Raw genomic sequence first — 24,012 nt, 5'->3', positions numbered from 1 at the left:
TTCTTTTTATTTTCACCATCTGTCCTCTGATCATCCCTCTCCCTGAGGTCCTCCCGGGTGAAGACCGCAGCGTTGCCAGGCCACTGCAGGGACGTTCTCTCTCAGTCCCTCCTGGAGGATCTCATCCGATCTGTATTCAGGATCTTTTACTTAAATGCAGAGCTTTGCCCTTTAGCTCAGCTCTTTATTCATTCATGCCGCTTCTTCGTGACCGAAAGCACAAATCCGACCAGCCCTCACTTGTAAACAAGACTCCTCTTCTCATCTCATGCTTAGAGGAGTTGATACTCAACCATCTTCACAGATGATGAAAAAATAGTTTATAATAATAATACATTTCAAAGTCTCCTTGGATTTGATTTTTTTTTCACGTTCACGTTGCTCAGAATGAAGCGTCAAGAACCTGTTCCCCGAAAAGTTAGATTTCAGTTGGCAGGAGTTCTCTGTTTGCCGAGGCGCTGGGATAAGTTACGTGCTCCTGCTGAGGCTGGCAACCACTTCAGACGGTTTGCTCCTGCTCGGCTCTTGTGCAGCTCCCAGCAGGGTCTGATGTGGGCTTTGGCTGTTTCACCACATTAACTTGGGTGATATGTACAGTTGTATCGAACATTTATGGGCTTCATATCGCAGAGGAGCAGCAGAACCTACTCCCTCACTAACTCAGTTATAGATTATATCCTCTGTTTCCCCCTCACATGAATTCTTCAGCGAATCGCTGAAGTGTGCTGTTTCATGGACGGAGGAATGCAGAGGTCACTCGTGCTATATGTTCTCCGAGATGATGTTATTGATTTTCTTTTACCAATGATGATCGACAGCAGGCGAAAACAGACCTCTCAGAAATGGGACGATGGTTCGTGCCTGGAGCGGAATGCATTTCATTTGGAGGAAAACCAGTAAAAGACATTTCTCCGGGAGTTTAATAGCATTTACGATCAATGCCCAACAATCACTTCCTTCGTAGAAAAATAGCAAATTAATGTTGGTCCTATCACATGTGATCACGGTGGCTGTGTGTGTCAGACCTTCACAACCGATATGTGAAGGTGTTCCCACTGGTGAAGATGGTGAGGTATCTGGGTTCACGAGTGAGGGTGCGATCAGACCAGTGCAGAGTCTTCAGAGTTGTGTGGAGCGGTCGGGTTTCTACTCTCACCTGTGGAGGGAAATGAAAGCTACTGCTCCTTCACATCAACACCACCCAAGTGAGTAACTCTGGGAAAACCAGGAGGAGGGGACTCTGGGCTGCTGTGACTACGTCTGCTGCGCGGATATTTTTACAAAGTGTTGTAGGAAATGGAGAAAAAGGCGGATCTGCAGAGGAGTGACCCAGCTGCTGGCTGGTCCAGTCGATCTGTCGAGCCTGTGCAGCTAACAGTGCTGAAAGAGTTGGTCCTGACAGAAGTGGGTCACACGCTGGATCACAGTTTGTTGCATAAACAAGGTTGAAGATTGATTCATAAGTGGCCTGGTCTGGCGATTTAGGCTTATGAAAACACTTGTGTGTCGATGACCTGGACGCACTTTCATGAAGGATCTGTTTTTAAGGAGAAGGAGAAGCTACAGTGTTGTGTTTGAAATGGGAGGTGGAGCGCTGCTCTGGTTTTTGCCCAGCATTTGTAGTTCAGGATGTGTTATTGTCTTGGACAGCGACCAGTCAGCGCTTGTTGTTTTAACGGCTGACCTCACTGGCTGACCTGAGCTCCGGCTTTATCGTCGGTCCTTCCCTTTTCTGTCCTGCTTCCGATGGCCACAGCGATTAAAACAACATTTGTGACTCGGACATCGCTGCTCTCTCACTGGCCTGAGGCTAGAACGGACCTTCGAGCAGGAGGCTTTGATATTTGGATTTAAATGTCATGAAAAACACCCAGGAGAGCTTCATTTTGCACATGATCTGAGTAACACAGTATTGAGGGAGCTTGTGTGTGTGTGCGTGCGTGTGCTTGTGGCATGACAGAGGAGGTGCACGTGTGTCACTACACTCAGTAACTGCAGCCTGGTGGGCACCCAGTGGAGGAACGTGATGAACTGGAAGTGGCAGAGTCTCAGTGTGAAGACTGGGAGGAGGTTCAGGAGAAACTCTCATGGATCCTTGGTGAAGCCTTTTGTCAGTTCAGTCCCTCCCAGTGGGTGATGAGAAACTATGTACCAATGCCTCTGACTTTAAACACAATGAATAAAAACATAAGGAATTTATTATAGGACCTTCAAAAAAGTATGAAGTGAATGGTGTGTCGTAAATGCAGGGTAAATTTAGATGAGAAAACACTACAAATCCAGTAATGTGTCCATAAAATGTATATTTTTTTCAAGGGGAAGAAGTGAAATAATTTGTAGTAAAAAGGAAATATGAAACAGATCTATATCAACTATTTTGCTACGTGTCATAGAACAATCGAAGTAATGTGAGCCGGAGAAATTTAAATGACCGTGTCTAGCACCTCCGAAATAATAAAAAAAGACTTTATTTTTAATGTTATCATTCATGTCTAAATAAATGCTAACACAGTATGATTTTTAATAAAGCCTGAAATGTAATTATGGGAAAATACAGCTCAAGAAAATCATATATATCATGCCAATGTTGCTGATCTACCAACGTGAGGAGATCACGTGGATTCGGTTACATTCTTTCTATACACTATAGATCTATGGTGATGAGCTGATTCATTCTTCAGACGATGCAGAGCACCTCTGCATCGTCTGAAGCACCGCAGATGCACCGGCTAATGTGACGTCTCCTTTCAAAATACTTTATTGACACTCGTAGACCAACAAAGTTTAGTATGTGGTTTAAAAGTGGGATAAAAACTAAATGTAGAACTAGATAAATCTGCTCCAAAAGAGAGAAAGAATCATAGTAGTGACAGTATGAAGCTAAGGCAAAGAGTGTGAAAGACTTGAAAAACTTGAATAAAATCATGCTAAAGAGATTGTGATAACAGTTATTTAAAATCAATAAATAAGTCATGATGTATTTTTGCCGTATTGCCAACCCCTTTCTGGAGACGTTTTAAGCAAATACATTTCCAGCCATTTGTTTCTGTAAAGTGCTGGTAGCTACAGTTATTTACAGATTAGATGGACTGAGCGTTGAGTGAACATGCGAGGAAAACTCATTGCAGAATACAGCCCAGCATGCTGTTTTCTGAGGCCAAGGAAGCGTCACATACATATAGATGCCAATTTCACTTCCCATTGTGCGATGCTTGTTGTTGCCTATTTAACCACGCAGATGAAAATATCCCATTACTTTATGTGAATTGAAATCTGTTGTTTTGGAGCTATTTTGCTAACAGACTGATAAACAGCAACAATCACGGGATGACAGATGGGACATGCATCATTCTATTTCCAAAGTTTCCAGAGAATTTCCCTGGTCCCTGATAAGACCAGCACTTTGTCCTTCCGAAGACGACTGACTGAGAGGAAGGAGGTCCCGCAGTCTTGACTCGGATGCTGGGTTATCTGACCTGTGAGACTGTGAGTGGATCTGTTTGGACATTTCAGATTACTGCTGCAGCAAACTTTTTTTTTTTCTGGAGGAAGAATTAGATCAGTGAGGAGAAAGGAGCGAGGCAGGGAGAGGGAGGGAGGATCAGCGTGCACTCCTGACTGGGGTTGAGTTATCACCTAGCAACTGCTGCCCAGAAGAAGTCGGCGGCTGACTGGCACTCAGCTCTGCTCCGAGCAGTGACTCTCACAGCCTGTTGTGATGGATCACTCCGCACTGTCACCGGATCAAAGTCGGAGGTGAGGACTTCCCTGACGGCGGCACTGCAAGGTGAAACACCCGCATGGACACACTTGCCGCATCTTCAGGTAATTATTGCTCCTCTGAATAGTCAAGTGCCTGAAAATATGTTATTTTTTTAGTTTTAGGTGAAATAAATGACATGGCATACTCAGCCTAGATGCGTGTGAGCGTTGCGCGCTGAAGTGTGTAAGTGTTGTGTAACTGTTCCAACTGTGCAGAAGCCTCTCCTGGGAGGGTCTTCCCCCAATTGTTTCTCCCAAGTGGCCTGAAGTGTGCCTGTATCAGCTCATGATAATCAGAATTGTTCCAGCACACTTTGAACTGTGTAGGTTACGTAATGCCGGCTGAATTATTCAGGAAGCACTCATGCACGCTGATACACAAAAATGTGCTCGAGCGTGACAGGCGACGAGGAGACGCTTGTTCGCGTTGTTCCTTTCAATCACTTCTGCCGAGTGGAAGTCAAGTACATGCATTATGGATCTTTATCTATTTGTTGTTTACACATGGCAGAAAATACAATTACACAGCAGGAGTTGAGGTCTGCGTTGTGATGTGTAAGGGCTCATGCTTCAGTGGGCATGAACTTATTGCATCAGTGGCAATGTTTGGACTTGAGAACATGTGTGCCGTTTGTCTTATATTGGTGCTACACACCAGAGTTGTGTTCTGAAGTTTGCCAGTGCCGGGTCGAGCCTGGGGGTCAAACTCATTCAGGCGTGAAGCCAAAATGTTGCTCGGCCCACAACGGTCGATAGCAGCAAAGTGACTACACAGAATGTGTGTCAGGCGCCCTGTCTTTGATTTTTGTTAGCATGTAGCATCTCTGCGGTTCAGTTCAACTTGGCTTCCAGCAACACTCTGCTTTCTACACAAAGATTCCGCTTTCCATTTTTCATTTCATTCCTTCCATCCGCATCTACTTATTTTTGGTACTTTACCGATCTCAACATTTAAGCAACAAAACAGACTTTTTCAACGGTGTAATTTGGTATTGACATGGAGGTAAAGGTTAAATTGAATTATTAAATTGAACTACTGTTTGCTTTTCTTTTGGGGTAGCTAACGTAATTTCTGGACTATAAGCTGCTTTTTTCTGTTCTGTTGGTCGGAACCCTGCATCTTATATATAGACGTGGCTAATATATACATTTTTACAGGCTAAAGAACGTCATGCTGCCAAAATATTGAGCCTCGTCACATCGAACTGATGAAACCACAGGCGTTTTATTGACCTTCAAGCGCTCAAAATGCGGTGCTTTCACCCGTGTGTCCACAGCTCCGCCCACAGAGCCGATCTCCTGCAGCTGAGACTGGCTGTGGTGTCAGAACTTGGGACACACGGGCGAAAACAGCCCAGTTTGAGGTCAATAAAATATGTGAGGAGTTGATGATTCAAGTTCAGAACATTGGCCAGTTTGTTTCATCAGTCAGTCTCCATGCTGGACGCTGTTTTCAAAACTAGTTCAAATGTGACCATCAGGCATGTTTAAGCTTGGTGCACCACTGACCTTTCTACGGCGCAGACAGCACCACTGCACCCGCGGCTCATAGACCGTTGTGGCTGTTTTATGTCTTAAATTTAGTGGGTGCGGCCAATATTCCGGCGTGCTCTATAGTCCAGAATTTACTGTACATATGAACCCCGTGCGAGCCACATTTACTCAGGAGCTTAATAAAGAATAATGAAGCGATAAATGAACATACAGTATATAAACACAAAGACATGTAGACAGACATCTTGGCCTCTCTATATTGCAATGCATTTACTCATCCACTTATATGCCTTCCATATATTATATATGATTGAATGAATGGATATTTGTTTCAAACTCCTCTAACACACTTATAATACCTGGACCATGACATTTGCATGTCCATTATACAACTGTATTACTACCATTATTTCTGATCAGTCCACAGTGAGCCAGCTCACCCCCAACTCATTTGTTTCTGCAGGCAAACTAAAAACATGCTATTTTGCTCTTTCTCCGAAACAAAATTAACCTGATTTAAAATGTTGCTGAGAAGTGTTTGCTGTTGTTTGAGTTTCATTAAATTCTATCTGTGTTGACAGACCCAGAAGTAATCCAGACTTAGTGTCGACTTAAAACTGAAATGTTCAAATACTAAAGATTAGATAAGCGAGACCTCAAAGAGAAGCCTCAAATCTGGCTCTCTTTGATCAACCTCCGGCCCACACAGTCTGAATGTCACGTCCTGATCTCACCCCTTGCCTATTTCCAAATGTATTTCAGGTCACTCATACGTCAGCAGGGCACCATCGAGCTTGTTTGTGTCACATGACTATCGACCGGCCACTTGTGCCAGCCAATGTGTGGCTGCAAATGAGGAACGCCAGCGTGAACCTCACCGCTGCAGAGATGGATCATTCCATGCCTCAGTTTGTCCTGTGATACTTTTAACGTCAAGCTTCACGGGAGCAGCTAGTTTTTGTAATTTAAAAAGCCAGTTCCAAGGTTTGAAGAGGAGACGAATAAGTTTCCTGCTTCCGTCCAGTCTAGGGCTTTTAAATGTTCACTTACATGTGGAGTAACTCACGACGACGGTGATCTGCAGATCTGTCTTCAACTTCCTTCACCTGGTTGTTTGGATCGAAGATTAGAAGACGTGATTTATTGGTTTAAGAAGACAACATTACCCCCAAGTTAGCAACTGGTGAAGGAAGCCTGTTGAGGATGATGACAGCTCCATGGCGGTGACGGCGTCCATCGCTCCGACGCGCTTATTCTGGACTAGTTAAACTTGTTAGCACCATCGGGGGCTACACAGTTCAATATTACAGTCAGAAACGGCTTCTTGCTGCCTGTTAGCTTCCATTGCTCTTCCTCTATGGTCAGAGGAACCAGGAGGAGTGAAGAGCTCATGGCGCCACCCTTTGTCACGGAGGTGAACTACTCAGCTCGATTGTCTCTGCGTGTAACAATCTTGGCTTTATTGCTGTAGTCCAGCTACGCTCTGCATGTAACCGCAGCCACTGTTGTTGTCCACTGGTTAAGATGTGATAAATCAGAAGCTCTCACAGGAGCATCAACTGTTGCATTTCTGGACATGCAGTATGAGCGGTGGAGTGCTGTTTATTAGTTTAAGACATTGTAAAATTGTGTTGCTGTCTGGTGGTATTGCGGTCAGATGTAGCCTGCGGGCCTTGTGTTCGACATGATGGCTTCAATATATGTCATCATGACAACGTGCAGCTTGGATATGATGTAGTGGAATGTAATTCTGTCGTGTGTTTGTGAAAAGGATCTTTGTGGAGGATCTTTAAAGTAAGTCGACCTGACCTGGAGCAAACCGGTGAGATCACGTTGTGTTTGGCTTTGGTTACCTGATGCTGGAAGGGTTGTTGTACACACAGTAGAAATGAGAGCTGTGAGGCGGTTAGGGGCTCGGACCCTGGCCTAAACAGGAGGAGGTCCCAGGGCAGACGCAGGAGAATCGGTTCTCCCAGAAGAGGTTTCTGAGGAGAGGGAAGCCTGGGCCTCACCTTGAAATAATCTCCACTCAAACACAAACTTTCAAGTTTGTAGAAAGTGACTGAGCTGGTGACGTGTTGTGGGACTCACTCAGAGCTAAGAGCTTGTACCACACCTGCCAAATGGATGTAATGGCTGTGTCGAACAACATCTCCCCCTCAAGGATCACGCCGTCTCTGGAGGTTTACAATGAGCTAGCCTCCGGACTAATCCTTTAATTGTCAGAAAGGCTTGATGGAAACAAAAAGAAAGGATCGTAGAAGCGACGGCTGCTGGTGCCTTCATCAATCATTCAAATCCTAAGTAAAAGTAGTTTGATTTTCAAGCTTATAAATGATGTTTGTCTTGCCCAACCAGCTCATGCACCACTCCGACAGATGTTGTTTCCTTAAACATCAGATGCTCAAAAGGTTTTCATGTTCATGTTCATTGTATAGATTCATGTGTGACCTTCAATAGCCGGCGTGTCGTGCACTAAAGCGGGACATTTTCCTGCCGTGTAGCGCTGCTGCTGGCCGTATGATGCTCATTATGTAACGTGTTCTGCCTCGGGCTGCGCTGATGGTACAAGACACATGTAGTTCATGTCTTCCTCACATGTGGCTCTGTAAACACTGATGTGTGGGCGGCGTGAAAAACATGGTCGCTTGGAGGCAGGCTGAGCTGAGGGCTTTACAACTTCTACATTTTGTCCCTGACCTTATTAAGCTAATAAAATCTCAGCACGTGTGTCGATGCCGTCTGGAGCAGGGGCTCCCAAACTCTTTTCTTAACTTGCCCCCATTCAAAGGCTGGAGGCTGAGATACCGATACCTTTTGCTCCTGTGTATATTTCGCATCATGGTCCTCATTGTGAACCACTGAGCTTGAGAAAGAGGATTAACAGTCAGACTGAGAGCTCCGTCTTGAACTTTATCCTGTAAACTATTAAAGCATTTTGAATCTTTGTCTAGATGATATCTTCACTTTTCTGTAACATTTGCCTCAACTGAATCAGATCAAGCACATCTTTTCATTCAATAGATCCATTTTTTTTTATCTCAATCACACTAAAGTTGAGTTAACACGTGATTACGGGCAAATTGAGAGCAGGGAGCCAGTGGAAGATCAGCTAGAGAGGTGGAGGTTTGCCTTAGAAAGGAGAGGAATGAAGGTTAGTTGCAGTGAGATGGAATCCATGAGTGTGAATGAGAGGGAGACAAGTGACAGGTGAAGTTACAGGATGCAGAGATAAAGAAGATTTGAAGTACTGAGGCTCAACTGTCCAGGGCCATGGAGAGTGTGAGAAAGAGGTGAAGAAGCGGGTGCAGGCAGGATGGAATCATTGGAGAAAAGTGTCAGGTGTGATGTGTGACAAAAGGGTGTCAGCAAGGATGAAAGGGAAAGTGTCCAAAAGGGTGGTGAGGCCAGCAATGTTGGATGGTTTGGAAACAGTGGCACTGAGGAAAAGACAGGAAGCAGAGCTGGAGGTAGCAGAGATGAAGACGCTGAGCTTCTCTCTGGTAATGAGCAGGATGGATAGGATCAGGAAGCAGATGTTTAGGAGACAAAGTCAGAGAGGCTAGATGGAGATGGTGGAGGAGAGAGAGCCAGTACACTAGACAGTTCACTAGATAAATATGACTTGTCTCTTTCAGTGGAAACTCAATGGTCCTACTGTTCTACTGTATCTTTTCAGACTCCATCACATTATTGTGTTAGGTCAGCTTCTTGTTTGGAATTTCATTATGTGAGGAACATGTCCTCTGCAGAACTCCAGGGCTTCGATGATAAGGATCAGCAGGTCAAATGTCAAAGCTGCTGCAGCAGTGACCACGAGCGGCTTCCTATTTGGTCCTGTTGTGCAAGGGGTGAATCAATAACCAGGTTTGCGGTAACTGATGATATTGATTTTTTTCATGCGCTTGCCTCTGAGATCAGTGCTAAAAAGTCCTCATAATTCCTCCGCCATGTCCTTATTTGAAGTTTTCAGGACTGAATAGCTTTAAATGGTGTCTCCTCTGTGCTCAAATCTGGAAATCTTTTTTGACCCATTTTAAATAAATAAATGAATATAGTATTTCAAGATGCAGTTTTTAAAATCCAGTTGTGTTTATTGTAATACTAACAAAGGTAGATTACTTTCTGTTGATGAATTATGATCATTTTATGTTGTCGGAATGTGTGACCATTTTAGATAAATGAAAAAATATATTTTGTGTCTAATGTGATATGGCAGTTGAATGTTATGTTCATATAAAAGACATTTTTCTTCAAGTCCTCCTTGACTTGCCTTGATCATCCTCGAGCCACGCCTCTTCCTGTCCTTCTTCATGAATCTTAGTGGTCCTCTTCTTCATCTCCAACATTCCTGGTGCCTCTCCTCTCCATCTGTCCTCCCAACCTCTGTCTTCTCCACATGTGACTCTGATTTCTGATCTTGTCCTTTCTAGCCACTCCCAATGGACAACCTCAGTAACTTCATCTCCGACTCTCCTACGTCTCTAAACAACCAACCATTACTGTCCTGTAGAGCTTCCCCTTCACCCTTATGAAGGGTGGTCTCCACCCTGGCTGCACCCTCCTCTTCACCTCCATCATCTCTGTTCGTTGAATGCTTGAAATTGTCATAGTGATATTTTGGCTAGACTGAGCCAGTGTGACAGTATTTTCTAAAATATTTATGGCCAACATTTTCACTTTGTCAACAGAGATATCATCAGTGCATGGCTGGACTCCTGGCTCCGCCCTATGGTGTGATGGAAAGTTGTGCTCCTGACAGTAAGTTGAGGAATGATTGTAAAAATGTCAAAGTGATGTCTTACTCATCTTTAACTGGAGGATGGCTACACAGTCACAAATGATGTTGCAGAAAGATGGTGAAATTAAAGCTTGATAAGTTCGTCCTCCACTCTCTTGACCTCGGGAAACACTCGTCCTTGATCTTCTCCCTCAGAATCATAGCTGTACACAGAAAGATGGTGGTCAAAGACCAACCGAGCCACCAGAATCAGACCACCGCAGTCCATAAAGAGTCATTCCTCCATCTGTGTACGATGCCGAATCGACTTGTGAGAGTTGTGTACTGAAAATGAAGAACAATATTCACTGCACAAGTACATTACTGACAAACCCACTTACCGACTTGGACCAAAGCAGAAGCAGATGTTTCTGTGTGACTCGACATTAATGCAGCTTTACCAGCTGTAGCAATAAAATGATGGAGTGAATCCAGAGCTGGTGGTCAAAGAAAGTGGTTTAATGAAGACGTACACTGTCGTAATCTAAAATGTCATGAAGAATGCGAGTGCAGAGTCATTTGGTTTTCTACTCTTTCAGCCTGTCAGGATTAAGTCGACACCTTATTTTCTGCTGCTTTTTAAAATTTCATGCTTCTGCTTTAAGATTGGAGACTGTTGGAGGAGCGAGCGCGTTGTGATTTCTGCTGTGTACAGTAAAACTATCTACGTATGCATGAGTACTCACGACTCGGAGTAGCAACGCATGCACTCTGCTGTACTTCCTCCGCTGTTTTTACAGTGTGGCGCATAAATTAAAGATGAGTCGAAGAGTTTCCCGACGCCGACTTACATCTGCGGCCTTTTGCTCCTCAAGACGACAGCAAGATATAGATGTAGATAGATAGATAATAAAGGCTAAAACTTGTGTAAGCTAACTCACTAACTGCAACAATGTGCGAAACTGATTTTGATTTCTTGTTTGCAAAACAAATCTCTTAAAGGAACTTCACACTGAGCGCCGTCACACTGTCATTTGTAAGCGTTTACTTGGTGTTTATTTAAGCTGCTGTGTTGTGTTTCCTGCACAGGAATGCCGGACAAAGAAAACATACGGAACAACTCATTTGTTTCCCGCCATCACAACAAGGTACTTCCTGTTTGATCTGGACTCTGGAGGTCAGGAGTGGGCAGCTCAATTTCCAAAAGGGAAAAGATTATATACTGTGACCGTTGAGAGGTGCTGTCAAACCCAAAGAAAGGAGGGCAACAGAAATTCAAAAATAAAAATCAAGTCATTTCACTTTAAAAAAATGCACAGAAAATGTTGGTTTGCTGTGTTTCATTTAATTCAAACCACATTCAACTTAAAGATTCTCAATGTGTCTCACACATTTCAAAATCTACTTTCAATTCTGATGTATTTTAAGGGACAAGAAATACTCCTATAATAGTCAACAGAAAAGACGAACAATTAAAAAACAAGTTATGTTTCTGTTGCATCATAACAACAAACAAATGTTCCGAAATGATCAATTTTATAGTTTTACTCTGACCCACATAAATACAGTCAAAGGGCTGTATTTGGCCCCTGGGCCACACTTTGCACAGGCGTGCTGTAGGTCATGATGTTGAGGCGTTTTGTTCACTTTAAATGAGTTTGGAATTTGATATTTTTTTTCTTCCTCTCTTGATGTTGATTCTTTTAATAAAAGCATTAGTTGTCCCTCAAAGCAAAAATAATTCAAATATAAAGTGAAATACAGCTTTTTTAAAATCATATTCCCATGTTTTTCCCAGACTTCTGTTGCCAGGACGTTCACCACTTAAACTGTAGTGTTTTATTTATGGTTTGCATTAAGGATCGTAAAATATTGTGTTTTAATTGTACTGTTGTGATGACAGATTGCCCTATTAGGTTCATTCACGTGAACTGTGGTTTCCAAAGTGCCTCCCCTTATGGGGATACGACACACAAATAGTGTGATTTTTGAAGTTAAAAGGTGGAATAAGAAGTGTGCGTTTATAAAAAGCCACTGGCTTGCATCAGCTTCGGCCACAGGTCATCGAGGTCAGACCTCTGCCGACCTTTCCTGCCGTGCCACTTGACTGTAACTCATTCCACATCCTGAACTCCATCTCCACTCAGACGACAAGTTTGTTTAAAGCTAAATTTAAACCAGGGCTCAGAGGTTCAGGTCTTTCCTGTCCCACCTCACGTCAGCCGCGGCTTCCTGGCCTCTGGCTGGGATGATAACAGGGCAGAGGTCTATCGTGCAAGTCGGTGACACAGTTAACTGAAACTGGCTGCAAGAGTGTTCTGTTACATAAGAGCGGAAAAACCAATCGCGGGCCTGGACGCTGACATACATACATACATATATATATATATTATATATATATAATATATATATATATATGGTTATATATATATATATATATATATATATATATATATATATATATATATATATATATATATATATATATATATATATATATATATATATATGTATATATATATATATATATATATATGTATATATATATATATACATATATATATATATGTATATATATATATACATATATATATATATATATATATATATATATATGTATATATATATATATATATATATATATATATATATATATATATATATATATATATATATATATATATATATATATATATATATACATACAGTCAGTCACATCTGCGCAGGCTAATGTACGGGTAAATAAATGATGAGACTTTACATGGACACACGAGCTTCTCTGAGGCGTGCTGCAGTTGAAATGTCACAGCCCAGCAGCTCCACTCACGCTCTCAGTCAACAAGAGCCTGGACGTGATGGAGGACTTCCCATTGGGGCAGTGAAGTCCTTCAGTCAGACTTATTGAACACTGCTGTGACATGGAGGTGGCGACGAAAGCTTTATGTTGCCGCCGTGAAGCCACACATTTGGACATGATATCCTGGTCATACGACACATGGATGGAGCTCTGACAGAAGCATTTTAAAGTTGAGTGGTGAATTCCTAGTTTGTGAATCCATTTTTGTCCCACCCTTCATTCACTCCCTGTCCCAGCCTCCCAGGGTTATGGTTAGGAGACACTCCAGGTCTGGATGTTTTTGCACTGTGGGAGGAAACCAGAGTTCCAAAAAAACCCAACAAACTGAATGTGTCGTTTATTTTGGCTCATGTTTTTTGTTTGTTCCTATTAACATCTCATATGTTCGGCTTTTTGTGTTCTTCATCACTGTTTTAGCGTTTTACCTCATTATTTTTGTTTCATTTCATTTTGCAGAAGTCATTCATTGAAAACACTTTGAAACCCAAACCCCACCCTAGATGGAGTTCCAAGGTATTCCTCCCAATGTTTGTCCCGCTTCTACTTTCCCACATGGTGAGGTCCATCTGCACGTTTCCCCTCAGGTTCCGTCTGAGAAGTTCCTGCGAGCAGCCAAGATCCTGCGACTGGCTGTTCTCGCCAAAGCTCCTCACATGATCCGAGACAGGAAGTACCACCTGAAGACTTACAGGTAAGTTGTCTTCTGCCCTGACTTCTGCCTGTGACTCTCTGTTCAAGCGCTGAAGTCGGGATGAGTGTTGAATATTCGCACTGCCACCTTCTGGAGAGGAGCTGAAAGGAGCTGAGGTCTTAGGAAAAAAATAAAAAAGTAAAAATGGTAGAAACATGATCAGTGCAGGTTGATATATATATTATTATATATTGTTATTATATAGTATATATATTTATTTTAATAAAAAATATACAACGGCAATGTATAATTAAATAAAAACAATTTCTTTCAAAAATATATAATATATATAAATATATAAAATATAATAATTTATAAATATATAAATATATAAATTCATGCTTCTTATCATCTAAATAAAAACAAATAGCTTATTGAAATATTTGTATTTTTGCTAATAGTTTAATGAATTCTTTGGTGAGAAAACTATGAATATATGAATAACTGAAAATATATTTAAAAAGCAAACAAACAAAAAGAGCGACATTCCACATTTTTAATTTTGTGATCATTTACCCTGGCTGTCAGGGTAAGTCACACAGGGGCCTCTTAAAATGGCCCTGGGCCACAGTTTACTCATGTCTGGTGCAGAGTTAATCCTTTTGTAAAGGTCTTGATGAGTGGAGAATTAGGCAAAAGTCAAACTTCAGTCAGCAGTTTATATAATCCTTCTACAAAAGAGAAAAATATCTTCACTCAAAGACGAACTTTATTGCTCATGGAGACTGGTGGGAAAGACAGAGCATGATTTCTGCTCTCACCGGTCTCCTATTATCTGAAAGAGTGATGAAAAGTGAGTTGCCGCTTCTGGGAGTAGAACCACGGCTCCAGGAGGGTACAAGAGGTGGTCGCCCTGGAGTTTCAGTCAAAACCTAATCCTGTAGTTCATGAACGTGAAGTTCCTACAATGAGGTCTGACTCCACGTTCCTTGTGCACCAGGCAGTGCTGCGTCGGCATTGAACTGGTGGACTGGCTGGTGCAGCAGAGCTCCTGCGTCCACTCTCGCGTCCAGGCGGTGGGCATGTGGCAGGCGCTGCTGGAGGAGGGCGTCCTCCACCACGGTGAGTGGCCACGCGACATCACCCGCCAACATCATATGGTCTCAACGCGCTTGTGTCGCAGTGGACCGGGACACCAGCTTCCAGGACAAGTACGTGTTCTACCGCTTCCTGGACGATGAAGACGAGGACGCGGCGCTGCCCGGCGAGGGGGAGGAGCCAGGGAGCCAGGAGGAGCTGCAGGACACTCTGCTGCTCCTCTCTCAGATGGGACCAGACGCCCACATGAGGATGGTTCTGAGGAAACAGTAGGCCGCACAGCAAAATCACCCAACCAGTCTCAGCATTCTGATCCACCCGTCTGCTTTTCCAAGCCCGTCGGAGAGAACAGCAGACGATCTGGAGATCATCTATGAGGAACTCCTGCATATCAAAGCCTTATCTCACTTGTCCAACACTGTGAGTCACCGTGTGTCTGTAAATAACAGGCGTTCCACAGTTTTAGCCAGGCAATAAAACGCTCAGATCTGCAGTCACTTTTATCACAGCGGCATAAATAACAATGTCACATGGTTGCTGAACCCATTTTGACTTTATTGACCTGTTCTTCTGTTTCACAGGTGAAGAGAGAACTGGTGGGCGTGCTGCGGTTCGAGTCTCATGCTAAAGCAGGAACAGTATGTAAGTGACGCGCACACACACTTTTGATTTGACCGGCGAGGTAACATGAGGGGAAATGAGGTGGTGCTGGTATTATAAACGAGAGTGAGAGTCAGGGAGGGATCAACATTAATATCTGCTCAAATAGAAATTATAAATTAAACTGTCCTTAAAGAACTCAAACAAGCATATCAAAGTATATTTTACAAGAAGTTCAAATGAGTGTGAATAAATAAAAAAATAGATTTCTAATTAATAAACAACATTACTTCTAAAAAAATGCTATTTTTAATAACTAAAAAAAGGCTAAATGTATTTTTGAACAGTAGACAACATGACAGAGAATGGATAAAAACACAGAAAAATAAAATATAAAAATACAATTTAAATGGAATATAATTGTTGTGAAGATGTTAACGTAGTTAAAAAAAATCTACAATTTTAAATATATATTTTTATCTTTTAGATTTATTTAAATTAAAAAATATATATATTATGCTGTTTATGATGTCCAAAAAAGGTAAATATTGTATTTTTCAACATTACAAAACATTACAAAGAGTGGATAAACCACAGAAAAATGAAATCTAAAAATGTAACTTAAATGAAATATAATTCTTTAGTTTAACAATCAGGTTAATGTATTTAAAAACAATAATATATGAGAAAAAAATGTTTTTTTTTAGATTTCTTTAAATTATATAATGCAAAGGACATACAGTATATAAAATAAGATTATAAACAACAACAACACATAAATTAAAATGAAGAAAATGCATAATAGAGGTACAATTTCTGTTCTTTTTAACGATGAAAATAGTAAAAACAATAAACTAAATGCCAATTAAGTGTCAACTATATTGCGAATTCCAGGCAGGAGCGATAAGTCGAATAAACTCACGTGTGATTTCAGTGTTCAGTCAGGGTGAGGAGGGAACGTCCTGGTACATCATCCTGAAGGGCTCCGTTAACGTCGTGATCCATGGCAAAGTATGACCGTCTCCACTGGCTCCGCGGCATCATCGCGCTGACTCAGCAGTGACCCGGTTTGGCCCGCAGGGTGTCGTGTGCACGCTGCACGAAGGAGACGATTTCGGGAAGCTGGCTCTGGTTAATGATGCCCCCCGCGCTGCATCCATCGTCCTGAGGGAAGACAACTGTCACTTCCTCCGGGTGGACAAGGAGGACTTCAACCGGATTCTCAGGGTCAGTCTCAGTGGCCAGGGGACGCTGCCCTCTGTCGGAGGGACCAGTGAACTGCACCACATCCACACTGTCTGACGCCTACAACACTGCGGAGCCCGGGAAGGGACGTGCGTGTTTTTATTTATTGTATCTCTTTTCATCTTGAGATAACTTTTATCTCGTGACAATTTGTATCTCGTGATCACTGAATACTGAATAAAAAACAATAAAGTCATGCACGTCACTTCCTGGGCTATATAAAAATAAAGTTTTGAAATGTCCTTACATTTATTGATCATAGCTGTTGTCCATATCAGATTTCTCTTCAGATCTCTCTGTTTTATGACCAAATAAAAGGAAGGTTCTCTCCTTTTAACATTTCCAGGCTGGAAAAAAGTGTGTGTGTGTGTGAGTGAGATGCAGCGATGCTCAAATAACTGCTCCGTATTCCTCGTGTGAAGGACGTGGAGGCCAACACGGTGCGTCTGAAGGAGCACGGTCAGGACGTCCTGGTCCTGGAGAAGTGTCCCAGCAGCAGTCGGGATTCCATCCACGGAGCCGCCTCCTCGCACTACAAGTACGTCTCCTCCCTCACCAACCACAGCCAGAGAGCTGTGAGAACTAGCGGTGAACTACAGTCTTAACCTGGAAGTGACATTTATGGTCTGAATGTTGAACAGTAGACAGTCATTTCAGGTACATATTAGGGGTGGGATTCAAATAAAAAAATCATATAGTTAATGAAAGAATTTGTGATTAATTACTCTCAATTAATCACAGTTTAATCGTATACGAATATTTGCCACAAGAAGCCACATTTTTCAATGTGAATGACTTTGGTATATTGCTGAATCAAATGATGGAGCCATACATACATTTAAACAACAAAATATTGTTTATTTTGCATCAGTTTGACAACAGCACAATAAATCACCATGGTGGCTATATTCAAGTTTTTATATCACCTTATTTCAACTGAAGCTCTTTTAAATAATTTCAATTTCATAAGAATTTCAAGTCCATTCAGAGTGGTGGAAACCCTGGTCATTGTGTAGTGACAAACCTCCCTGAACCAAAGCAAACAGATGCTTTTGTTTGCTTTGGTTCAGGGAGGATTCCTCCATGTTTGTTGTTGTTGTTCTCATCCTAGCTGCCACGTATATATATATATATATATATATATATATATATATATACCTGAATATGTCAACAGACATATTCAGGTATGTCAACAGATTTTGATAGCTTTACTGCGGTGGACTGGGAGCCATCATAGAGGTGGTCCAGAGAGCTGCCAGCTGCAGCTGTCATCGCTGCGCGCCCACTGTAATACTGAGAGACACATTAATGGTAATGATGGTCCTGGCGCCAGAGGACAACCGTGGCCTGGCGAGTCACAATTACTGGTGCGGGGTCGCCCTCTAATAGACTCCCACGCCAGAGTGTCAGGAGGGTGGGAGACGTAACCCGGCTCCATCTGACGCTGTGATCGAGGCTAACAACAGCCGCCGCTGCCGATTCTCCTCCTCCTCCTCCGCGCGGAAGATGACCCTGCATTTCTTGAAGCCGTCTGCCGGCACTTGTGAGTCCTCCGCCGGCTGAGGACTGGTGATTGTAAATAGGACTGTTGTCAAAGCGAGCAATCAAAGCGGCCTCAGAAATCAGAGCCGGCCTGTCATTAAGCATTTAAAGGCAGCCTCTGCTGATTGCCTGGGTGACTCTGTCCCTTTCCAGATACAAGGTCATGTCAGGGACGCCCGAGAAAATCCTGGAGCACCTCCTTGAAATGATGCGGATGGACTCAGGGTTCACCGAGTCAGGTACTGCTCGTCACAGCGAGTGTCGGCCGCGAAGATGGCGCTGAAGTTCACACCAGAGTTGCTTCATTACAGTGGAGTTTACCGTCCATAAACCAGGCGTGATTAATGGGTGTTAAAATCTGGGCCTCCTGAGCGCAGGGAGAGTCGACAAGTCAAAGATGGATTTGACAAAGTGGTCCAGGTTTAGGGAGGAAAGTGTGTGTATGAAAAGCACCTTTAAGCAACCACATTTAAGTTATAAGATGTGTTCAAAATACAAATGAAAAATGCTGAAATGTAATTACAACTGTCAGAATAAAAATACAGTTGTAAAGCAGTTTTATTTGGAGGCACAGCCAATAAAGTCACCCAGTTATTTAAAAGAATATTATTAAAAGAGAGTCTCTATTTTATGTTAAAAAATAGGAGAAAAATGGGAATATTAGCATAAGTCATGTAATAAAGAAAATCTGTCTATATTAGAAAAATACCCGAATATATTAGGTATAAAAAAGAGAAAAATGTACAACAGTGTGTTTAAAATGGAAAGGAAAAACATGTGGAATAAACATAAGAAAAAGTGGAAGATATTTTTATGTCCAATAAAGTGACCCAGTTAAGTCTAATATTTAAAAGAATATTATGAAAAGAGAGTCTATATTTTATGTAAAAAATGGGAATATGAGCATCAGTCATATGATAAAGAAAATCTGCCTATATTAGAAAAATAGCTGAAAATATTAGGTATAAAAAAGAGAGAAAAATGTACAACACTGTTTAAAAAATGTATCCTTTAATAAAAGGATAAACATGAGAAAAAGTGGAAGATATTCTTGGTCAATGTTGACAGATGAACGTCTCTGGATCTGACGTGTTGTTTGGTTTCAGACTCGGCGTTAGACGACTTCGTGCTCACGCACTGCGTCTTCATGCCAAGCGCTCAGCTCTGCCCTGTGTTAATGGCGCAATATCCTTCTGCAGAAGCATGTCAGCAGCTCTGTGTCACCACTCACTCGTGTTCTTTAACTGCTGCGCACCTACCATGCTCGGGCCTCGCAGGGCTCCGAGCAGGAGACGCTGGACTACACGCTCAACAACAAGCGCAGGGTCATCCGCCTGGTGACGCAGTGGGCCGCAGTTCACGCAGACCACCTGCAGGAGGACGACGCCTCCCTGGCTTTTTTGGAGGTGAGGTCACGACGGATGGAGTGGCGAATCACGGTCTCACCAAAACCTCTCTGCAGGACTTTTTCACTGTCGTGTCGGACGACGCGCTTCGGTTCCCACCGCTGTGTGATCAGCTGTCGGAGCTGGAGAGAGTTTTGAAACACAAGTAAGACGCACAAACCTTTTGCAGTCCACGGACTTTCCTTGAGATACGATCAATGGGCCTTGAAGTCCTTTTTTTTCACTCTAGTGCAGAAGATGTTTCGTCACACAAGAAGGTAAAACTCCAAGGAGGGAAGCGCTCTTGAGACTTGAAAGTGAAACCTGTTAACTGTTGCAGCACAAGGTTCTGCTGCGTCAGTTCAACCTGGCAGACGAGAAGTGTCAGCCCATCAAAAGCTACGATGAAAGTGAGTACAGCACAGACTCTTCTTCTCACTGGAGTCGAGGCCGATTCTGCCTCGCCATGACTCGGCCATCTGTTCTTGTTAAACCTTGCAATAGACTCTGAAACAAATCTTTATTCTCAGAGATGGACTGGGTTTTATGGGTTTTCATGGATCATTCATGTGATAAAATCACAAGTTATTTCAAATATTTTAATAAACAAACCATGACGTATTTTTGCTGTATTGCCCGCCCCTTTCTGGAAACATTTTAAAACTAGAGGTGGGATTCGATTAAAAAAAAAAATCTAGTTAATTAGAGAATTTGTGATTAATTAATCTCAATTAATTGTGTAAGAATATTTGTCACAAGGAGCCACATTTTTCAATTTGAATGAATTTGGTATATTATTGAATCAAATGATGGATCCATACATACAAACAACAAAATATTGTTTATTTTGCGTCAGTTTGACAACAGCACAATAAATCAACATGGTGGCTATATTCAAGTTTTTATATCACCTTATTTAACCTAAAGCGCTTTTAATGTCTTGGAAATATTTGTATAACAATTTCAATTTCATAAGAATTTTTAAGTCCATTCAGAGTGGTAGAAACCCTGGACATTGTGTAGTGAAAAACCTCCCTGAACCAAAGCAAACAGATGCTTTTGTTTGCTTTGGTTCAGGGATGATTCCTCCATGTTTGTTGTTGGATCAGTGGAGCAGGAACTCCTGCACTGACAAAGGTTCCCTGTTGTCTGGAGAGCACACTGTTCAATGAAATTAATTGTTTGTTGTAATGAATTAATGGTAATTAAGTCCCAACAAATTCTCTGCAATCTGTTTATGCATACAACATACCAAAATAGCCGAGAGTTGGTCGATACAATTTTTAAGAGGAATTTTTTTTGTGACATTGTATTTGGCCGAGGTTCCTTTGGTGGTGTTACTCCGTTTTTTTTTTTTTTTTCCATGAAGGAAGTGTCCCGCTACACTCGACATGCAAACTGATTTATGTTCTTAGCTGAAATGCACCTTTTTCATGCTAAAATTAAATATTAAATAATATTAAATAATTATTTATCATGGATTGATTTATTGTAAAATAAATTATTTTATTGTCGTACTCTTAACTTCACAAATAAAAAACATCTTTCTCAAAGATACTGAAGGAGCAGTTCTGTATACAATACAGACCCAGTCTAATGTGAACCAAGTTCTATATCACTGGAGCTGAGCTCACAGACAACTGCCTGTCTCGATGTAGTTTCACCAGCAGCTCAGAATCACAACCTTGTTTGTGTCGCCAGTTTTGTTCAAGGTCTTCTGCTACGATCACACCTACATCACCATTCGCGTCCCAGTTTCCGCGTCCGTCTGCGAGGTCATCGGGGCCATGGCGGAAAAGCTGGGGTCGCCAGAGGACCTCGTCCTGGTCGGCCTCAGCTCGTCCGGAGGTGAGACGTGGGGAAAATGGCAGTAAAAAAAAGTCACACGCTGAGCTTTGCGGTTTCCATGTTTCACAGACAAAGTCATCTTCAAACCCGGCGACGTCTCCGTCTTCTCCAGTCTCACCATCAATGGACGACTGTTTGTCTGCAGGAGAGACCAGCTGGACTCCCTGGTATCTCTCACTCAAACGTTTTGTTCATGAAAACGTGATAAAAAGTTTGAAGTTTGGCTCGGACATGTGAGCGTTCCGAAGCTCCCAGACGTATCTGTCAATGACGGGAAAATAAGACAATGGGGAAGCAGAGGAGGAGGTGGATTGTGTGTGAAGCACCACAGCAGCTGATCATGAGACTCTAGATCTTGGTGTCCTCCTATGATCTCACCCTCACATGAACATCATTATGGCGGTCATGTTCTTTTGTTGGTAGTGACTGATGTGTCCTCCCCTTAGACCCCGGTGCCAGAGCAGGAGGGCCCCTCCGCTGGCTCGCTGGCCAGCTTCGAGTGGATAAGCTCCCGGGATGTGGCCTATCACTTGACCTCCTACGACTGGGAGCTTTTCCGCTGCGTGCACGAGGTGAAGTCCGAGGTCCACATCAAGCAGGATGGCTCACGCTAAGCATCTGTTGTGCCACAGCTGGAACTCATCTACCACATATTCGGGAGGCAAAGCCTGAAGAAGAGCACGGTGAACCTGGACCTGTTCCTGAGGAGGTTCAATGAGATCCAGTTCTGGGTGATCACAGAGGTCTGTCTGTGTTCTCTGCTCAGCAAGAGGGTGCAGCTTCTCAAGAAGTTCATCAAAATAGCCGCCCAGTAAGTGGACCTCACCTTCATCCTCACCGTCCTGATCCTCATTTCGCTTCTCCCTGGCTCCCGCTGCAGCTGTAAAGACTGCAGGAATCTCAACGCTTTCTTCGCCATCATCATGGGGCTGAGCAATCCGGCGGTCAGCAGGCTGAGTCAGACCTGGGAGGTGAGCGGACTTGTGCTCCCACCCACAGAAGCAGGATAACGCTCCGCCACGTCTGTCTTCACAGAAACTCCCCGGTAAATTCAAGAAGTGTTACGAGGAGTTTGAGAACCTGATGGTAAGTCACCTCCTTTTCTGACTCGGTGTTCAAGTGTGTCATCTCAGAATGGAATTGTAATGGCCTGTGGTTCTTCAGAAAGGCACTCAGAGAGCGCTGACCAAATTACACCAGGTGCCAGAATTCCCGAGATATTCCAGGTTTTGCGACAGATTTTTCTCATTGAAAATGAATGGGATGAGGATTCACCTCTACTTTTTTAAGCATTTGAAATATTGTTGATTGCATTGTGCTCAGTCGGACAGCAGGTGGCAGCAATGTTATCATTGTAACATTACCAAACAATGTCCTGAGTGTAGCGGTGTGTTACCTGCTATAAACTCTCACCCATGTCCGGAACCTCTTCACTGTGTTGTTCTCTGGGGTTATCTCACTTCCAAAATCATGTTTTCTGCTGCATCAGCATTTCAAATTGAGCGGTTCCATAAAGGTGCGAAACTGCATGGCTCAGGGGTCATGCCTCAGTGTCCGTCACCGACACCTTTCTTGCACCACTGGACCCTCAAGTTTTACATTTTATTCCACTGAACAAGGTTCAGAAATATGGCCTCTAGATTGAACCCTTTCATTTGAGTGAGCTCTGAGACAAACACACAGTGACTGGCTGAGGTGTGTGTCTGCAGGACCCGTCCAGAAACCACCGAGCGTACCGTCTCACCGTCGCCAAACTGGATCCTCCGCTCATTCCGTTCATGCCTCTGCTGATTAAAGGTCAGAGGATTTTCATTACTAGATGGAACCTTTATGCTCAACTGGTTTTATTTTCAACAGACATGACATTCACACACGACGGAAACAAGACGTTCACCGACAGTTTGGTCAACTTTGAGAAGATGGTGAGTGTGTTTCGGAAGCTTCTGGGGACCGGCTGCTGACCGTGTTTGTGTCCGCAGCGGATGATCGCCAGCACGGTGAAGCTAGTGAGATACTGCAGGAGCCAGCCCTTCCGTAAGTCCTCCGTATCACGGAAGATTAGACAGTGCCATTGACCCTCTGATCCGTCAGGGCCGGAGTCGCCTCAGGCCAGCAAGAGCCAGCCCGAGGTGCGGAGCCTCGTGCGTCAGCTCAACGTGATCGACAACCAAAAGATTCTAACGCAGCTCTCTCACCGACTCGAGCCGCGGAGATCTTGAAACCAGTCAGTGACACTGATGCTGCCCCGACCTGCTGCGGGCCCCGGCGTTTAATGGGCCGCTAGCAGGTGAAGTAGCTCTCCTCCAGATGCAGCGTGTCCTCCCCGGGTCCAGTCACTTCAGGAGCATTTTGTTGTAACATTTGTGTGCCGACACTTAATAAGCGCCCGCTATCATCACTTGTGTTTTTTTTTAAATATATTTTTTATCTATTTATATACTTTAAAGTCTGTAATATTTCTTTTGTGTTGTACATTATATGAGATATTTATTTTTATTAATGGCATGGAAACAGCTTTTATTTTCATTCGTTCTGTAGATACTGAGATGAGTGTATATTTGTTACGACAAAGGTTTTCACAAGCCGTGTTCAAAATAATGTTCAATAAACGGTTGTTCCAGTGACATCATGGTTCCCTTTGTAATTCCTACCTTAATGCTGCTGACACCATCTGTCGCTGTCATCGGAGAGTACCATTATTATTATTATTGTTATTATTATTATTATTATTATTACTACATGTCATTTAGTCCGTTACACTAGAACAGGGATTCAAACCTGGATCAACACGACCCTCTAGTAGCCCAAACAGTAGAGTGCTTCAAGTAAC

At 42.9% G+C, this 24,012-nt stretch overlaps 1 protein-coding gene across 9 annotated transcripts in view; it reads left to right on the top strand.

The window, feature by feature from the left end:
* rapgef4a (Rap guanine nucleotide exchange factor 4a) overlaps positions 1-23,764 on the top strand; it is a 33,172-nt gene extending 9,408 nt beyond the window's left edge. For 5 of the 9 annotated variants that reach the window (XM_053877519.1, XM_053877518.1, XM_053877520.1 and 2 more), the window contains 27 exons: positions 9,948-10,017; positions 11,066-11,124; positions 13,290-13,346; positions 13,418-13,524; positions 14,465-14,586; positions 14,648-14,831; positions 14,898-14,982; positions 15,144-15,204; positions 16,097-16,173; positions 16,243-16,389; positions 16,830-16,945; positions 18,103-18,188; positions 19,056-19,134; positions 19,205-19,355; positions 19,412-19,500; positions 19,585-19,612; positions 19,675-19,744; positions 21,036-21,182; positions 21,252-21,349; positions 21,629-21,754; positions 21,815-21,993; positions 22,063-22,153; positions 22,218-22,268; positions 22,892-22,979; positions 23,040-23,104; positions 23,162-23,216; positions 23,274-23,764. In XM_053877519.1, the coding sequence (XP_053733494.1) occupies positions 9,948-10,017; positions 11,066-11,124; positions 13,290-13,346; positions 13,418-13,524; positions 14,465-14,586; positions 14,648-14,831; positions 14,898-14,982; positions 15,144-15,204; positions 16,097-16,173; positions 16,243-16,389; positions 16,830-16,945; positions 18,103-18,188; positions 19,056-19,134; positions 19,205-19,355; positions 19,412-19,500; positions 19,585-19,612; positions 19,675-19,744; positions 21,036-21,182; positions 21,252-21,349; positions 21,629-21,754; positions 21,815-21,993; positions 22,063-22,153; positions 22,218-22,268; positions 22,892-22,979; positions 23,040-23,104; positions 23,162-23,216; positions 23,274-23,401 (2,616 nt within the window). In that variant the 3' untranslated portion in view covers positions 23,402-23,764. Of the gene's footprint in view, positions 1-3,015; positions 3,826-9,947; positions 10,018-11,065; positions 11,125-13,289; positions 13,347-13,417; positions 13,525-14,464; positions 14,587-14,647; positions 14,832-14,897; positions 14,983-15,143; positions 15,205-16,096; positions 16,174-16,242; positions 16,390-16,829; positions 16,946-18,102; positions 18,189-19,055; positions 19,135-19,204; positions 19,356-19,411; positions 19,501-19,584; positions 19,613-19,674; positions 19,745-21,035; positions 21,183-21,251; positions 21,350-21,628; positions 21,755-21,814; positions 21,994-22,062; positions 22,154-22,217; positions 22,269-22,891; positions 22,980-23,039; positions 23,105-23,161; positions 23,217-23,273 lie in introns of those variants that run through there. The other 4 variants (XM_053877523.1, XM_053877522.1, XM_053877525.1 and 1 more) reach the window with 4 other exon arrangements.
* The last annotated feature ends 248 nt before the right edge of the window (positions 23,765-24,012 follow it).

This window comes from Synchiropus splendidus, chromosome 10 (assembly GCF_027744825.2).
Source record: "Synchiropus splendidus isolate RoL2022-P1 chromosome 10, RoL_Sspl_1.0, whole genome shotgun sequence".
Taxonomy (NCBI): domain Eukaryota; kingdom Metazoa; phylum Chordata; class Actinopteri; order Syngnathiformes; family Callionymidae; genus Synchiropus; species Synchiropus splendidus.
This window is presented reverse-complemented; position numbering and strand designations above follow the sequence as displayed.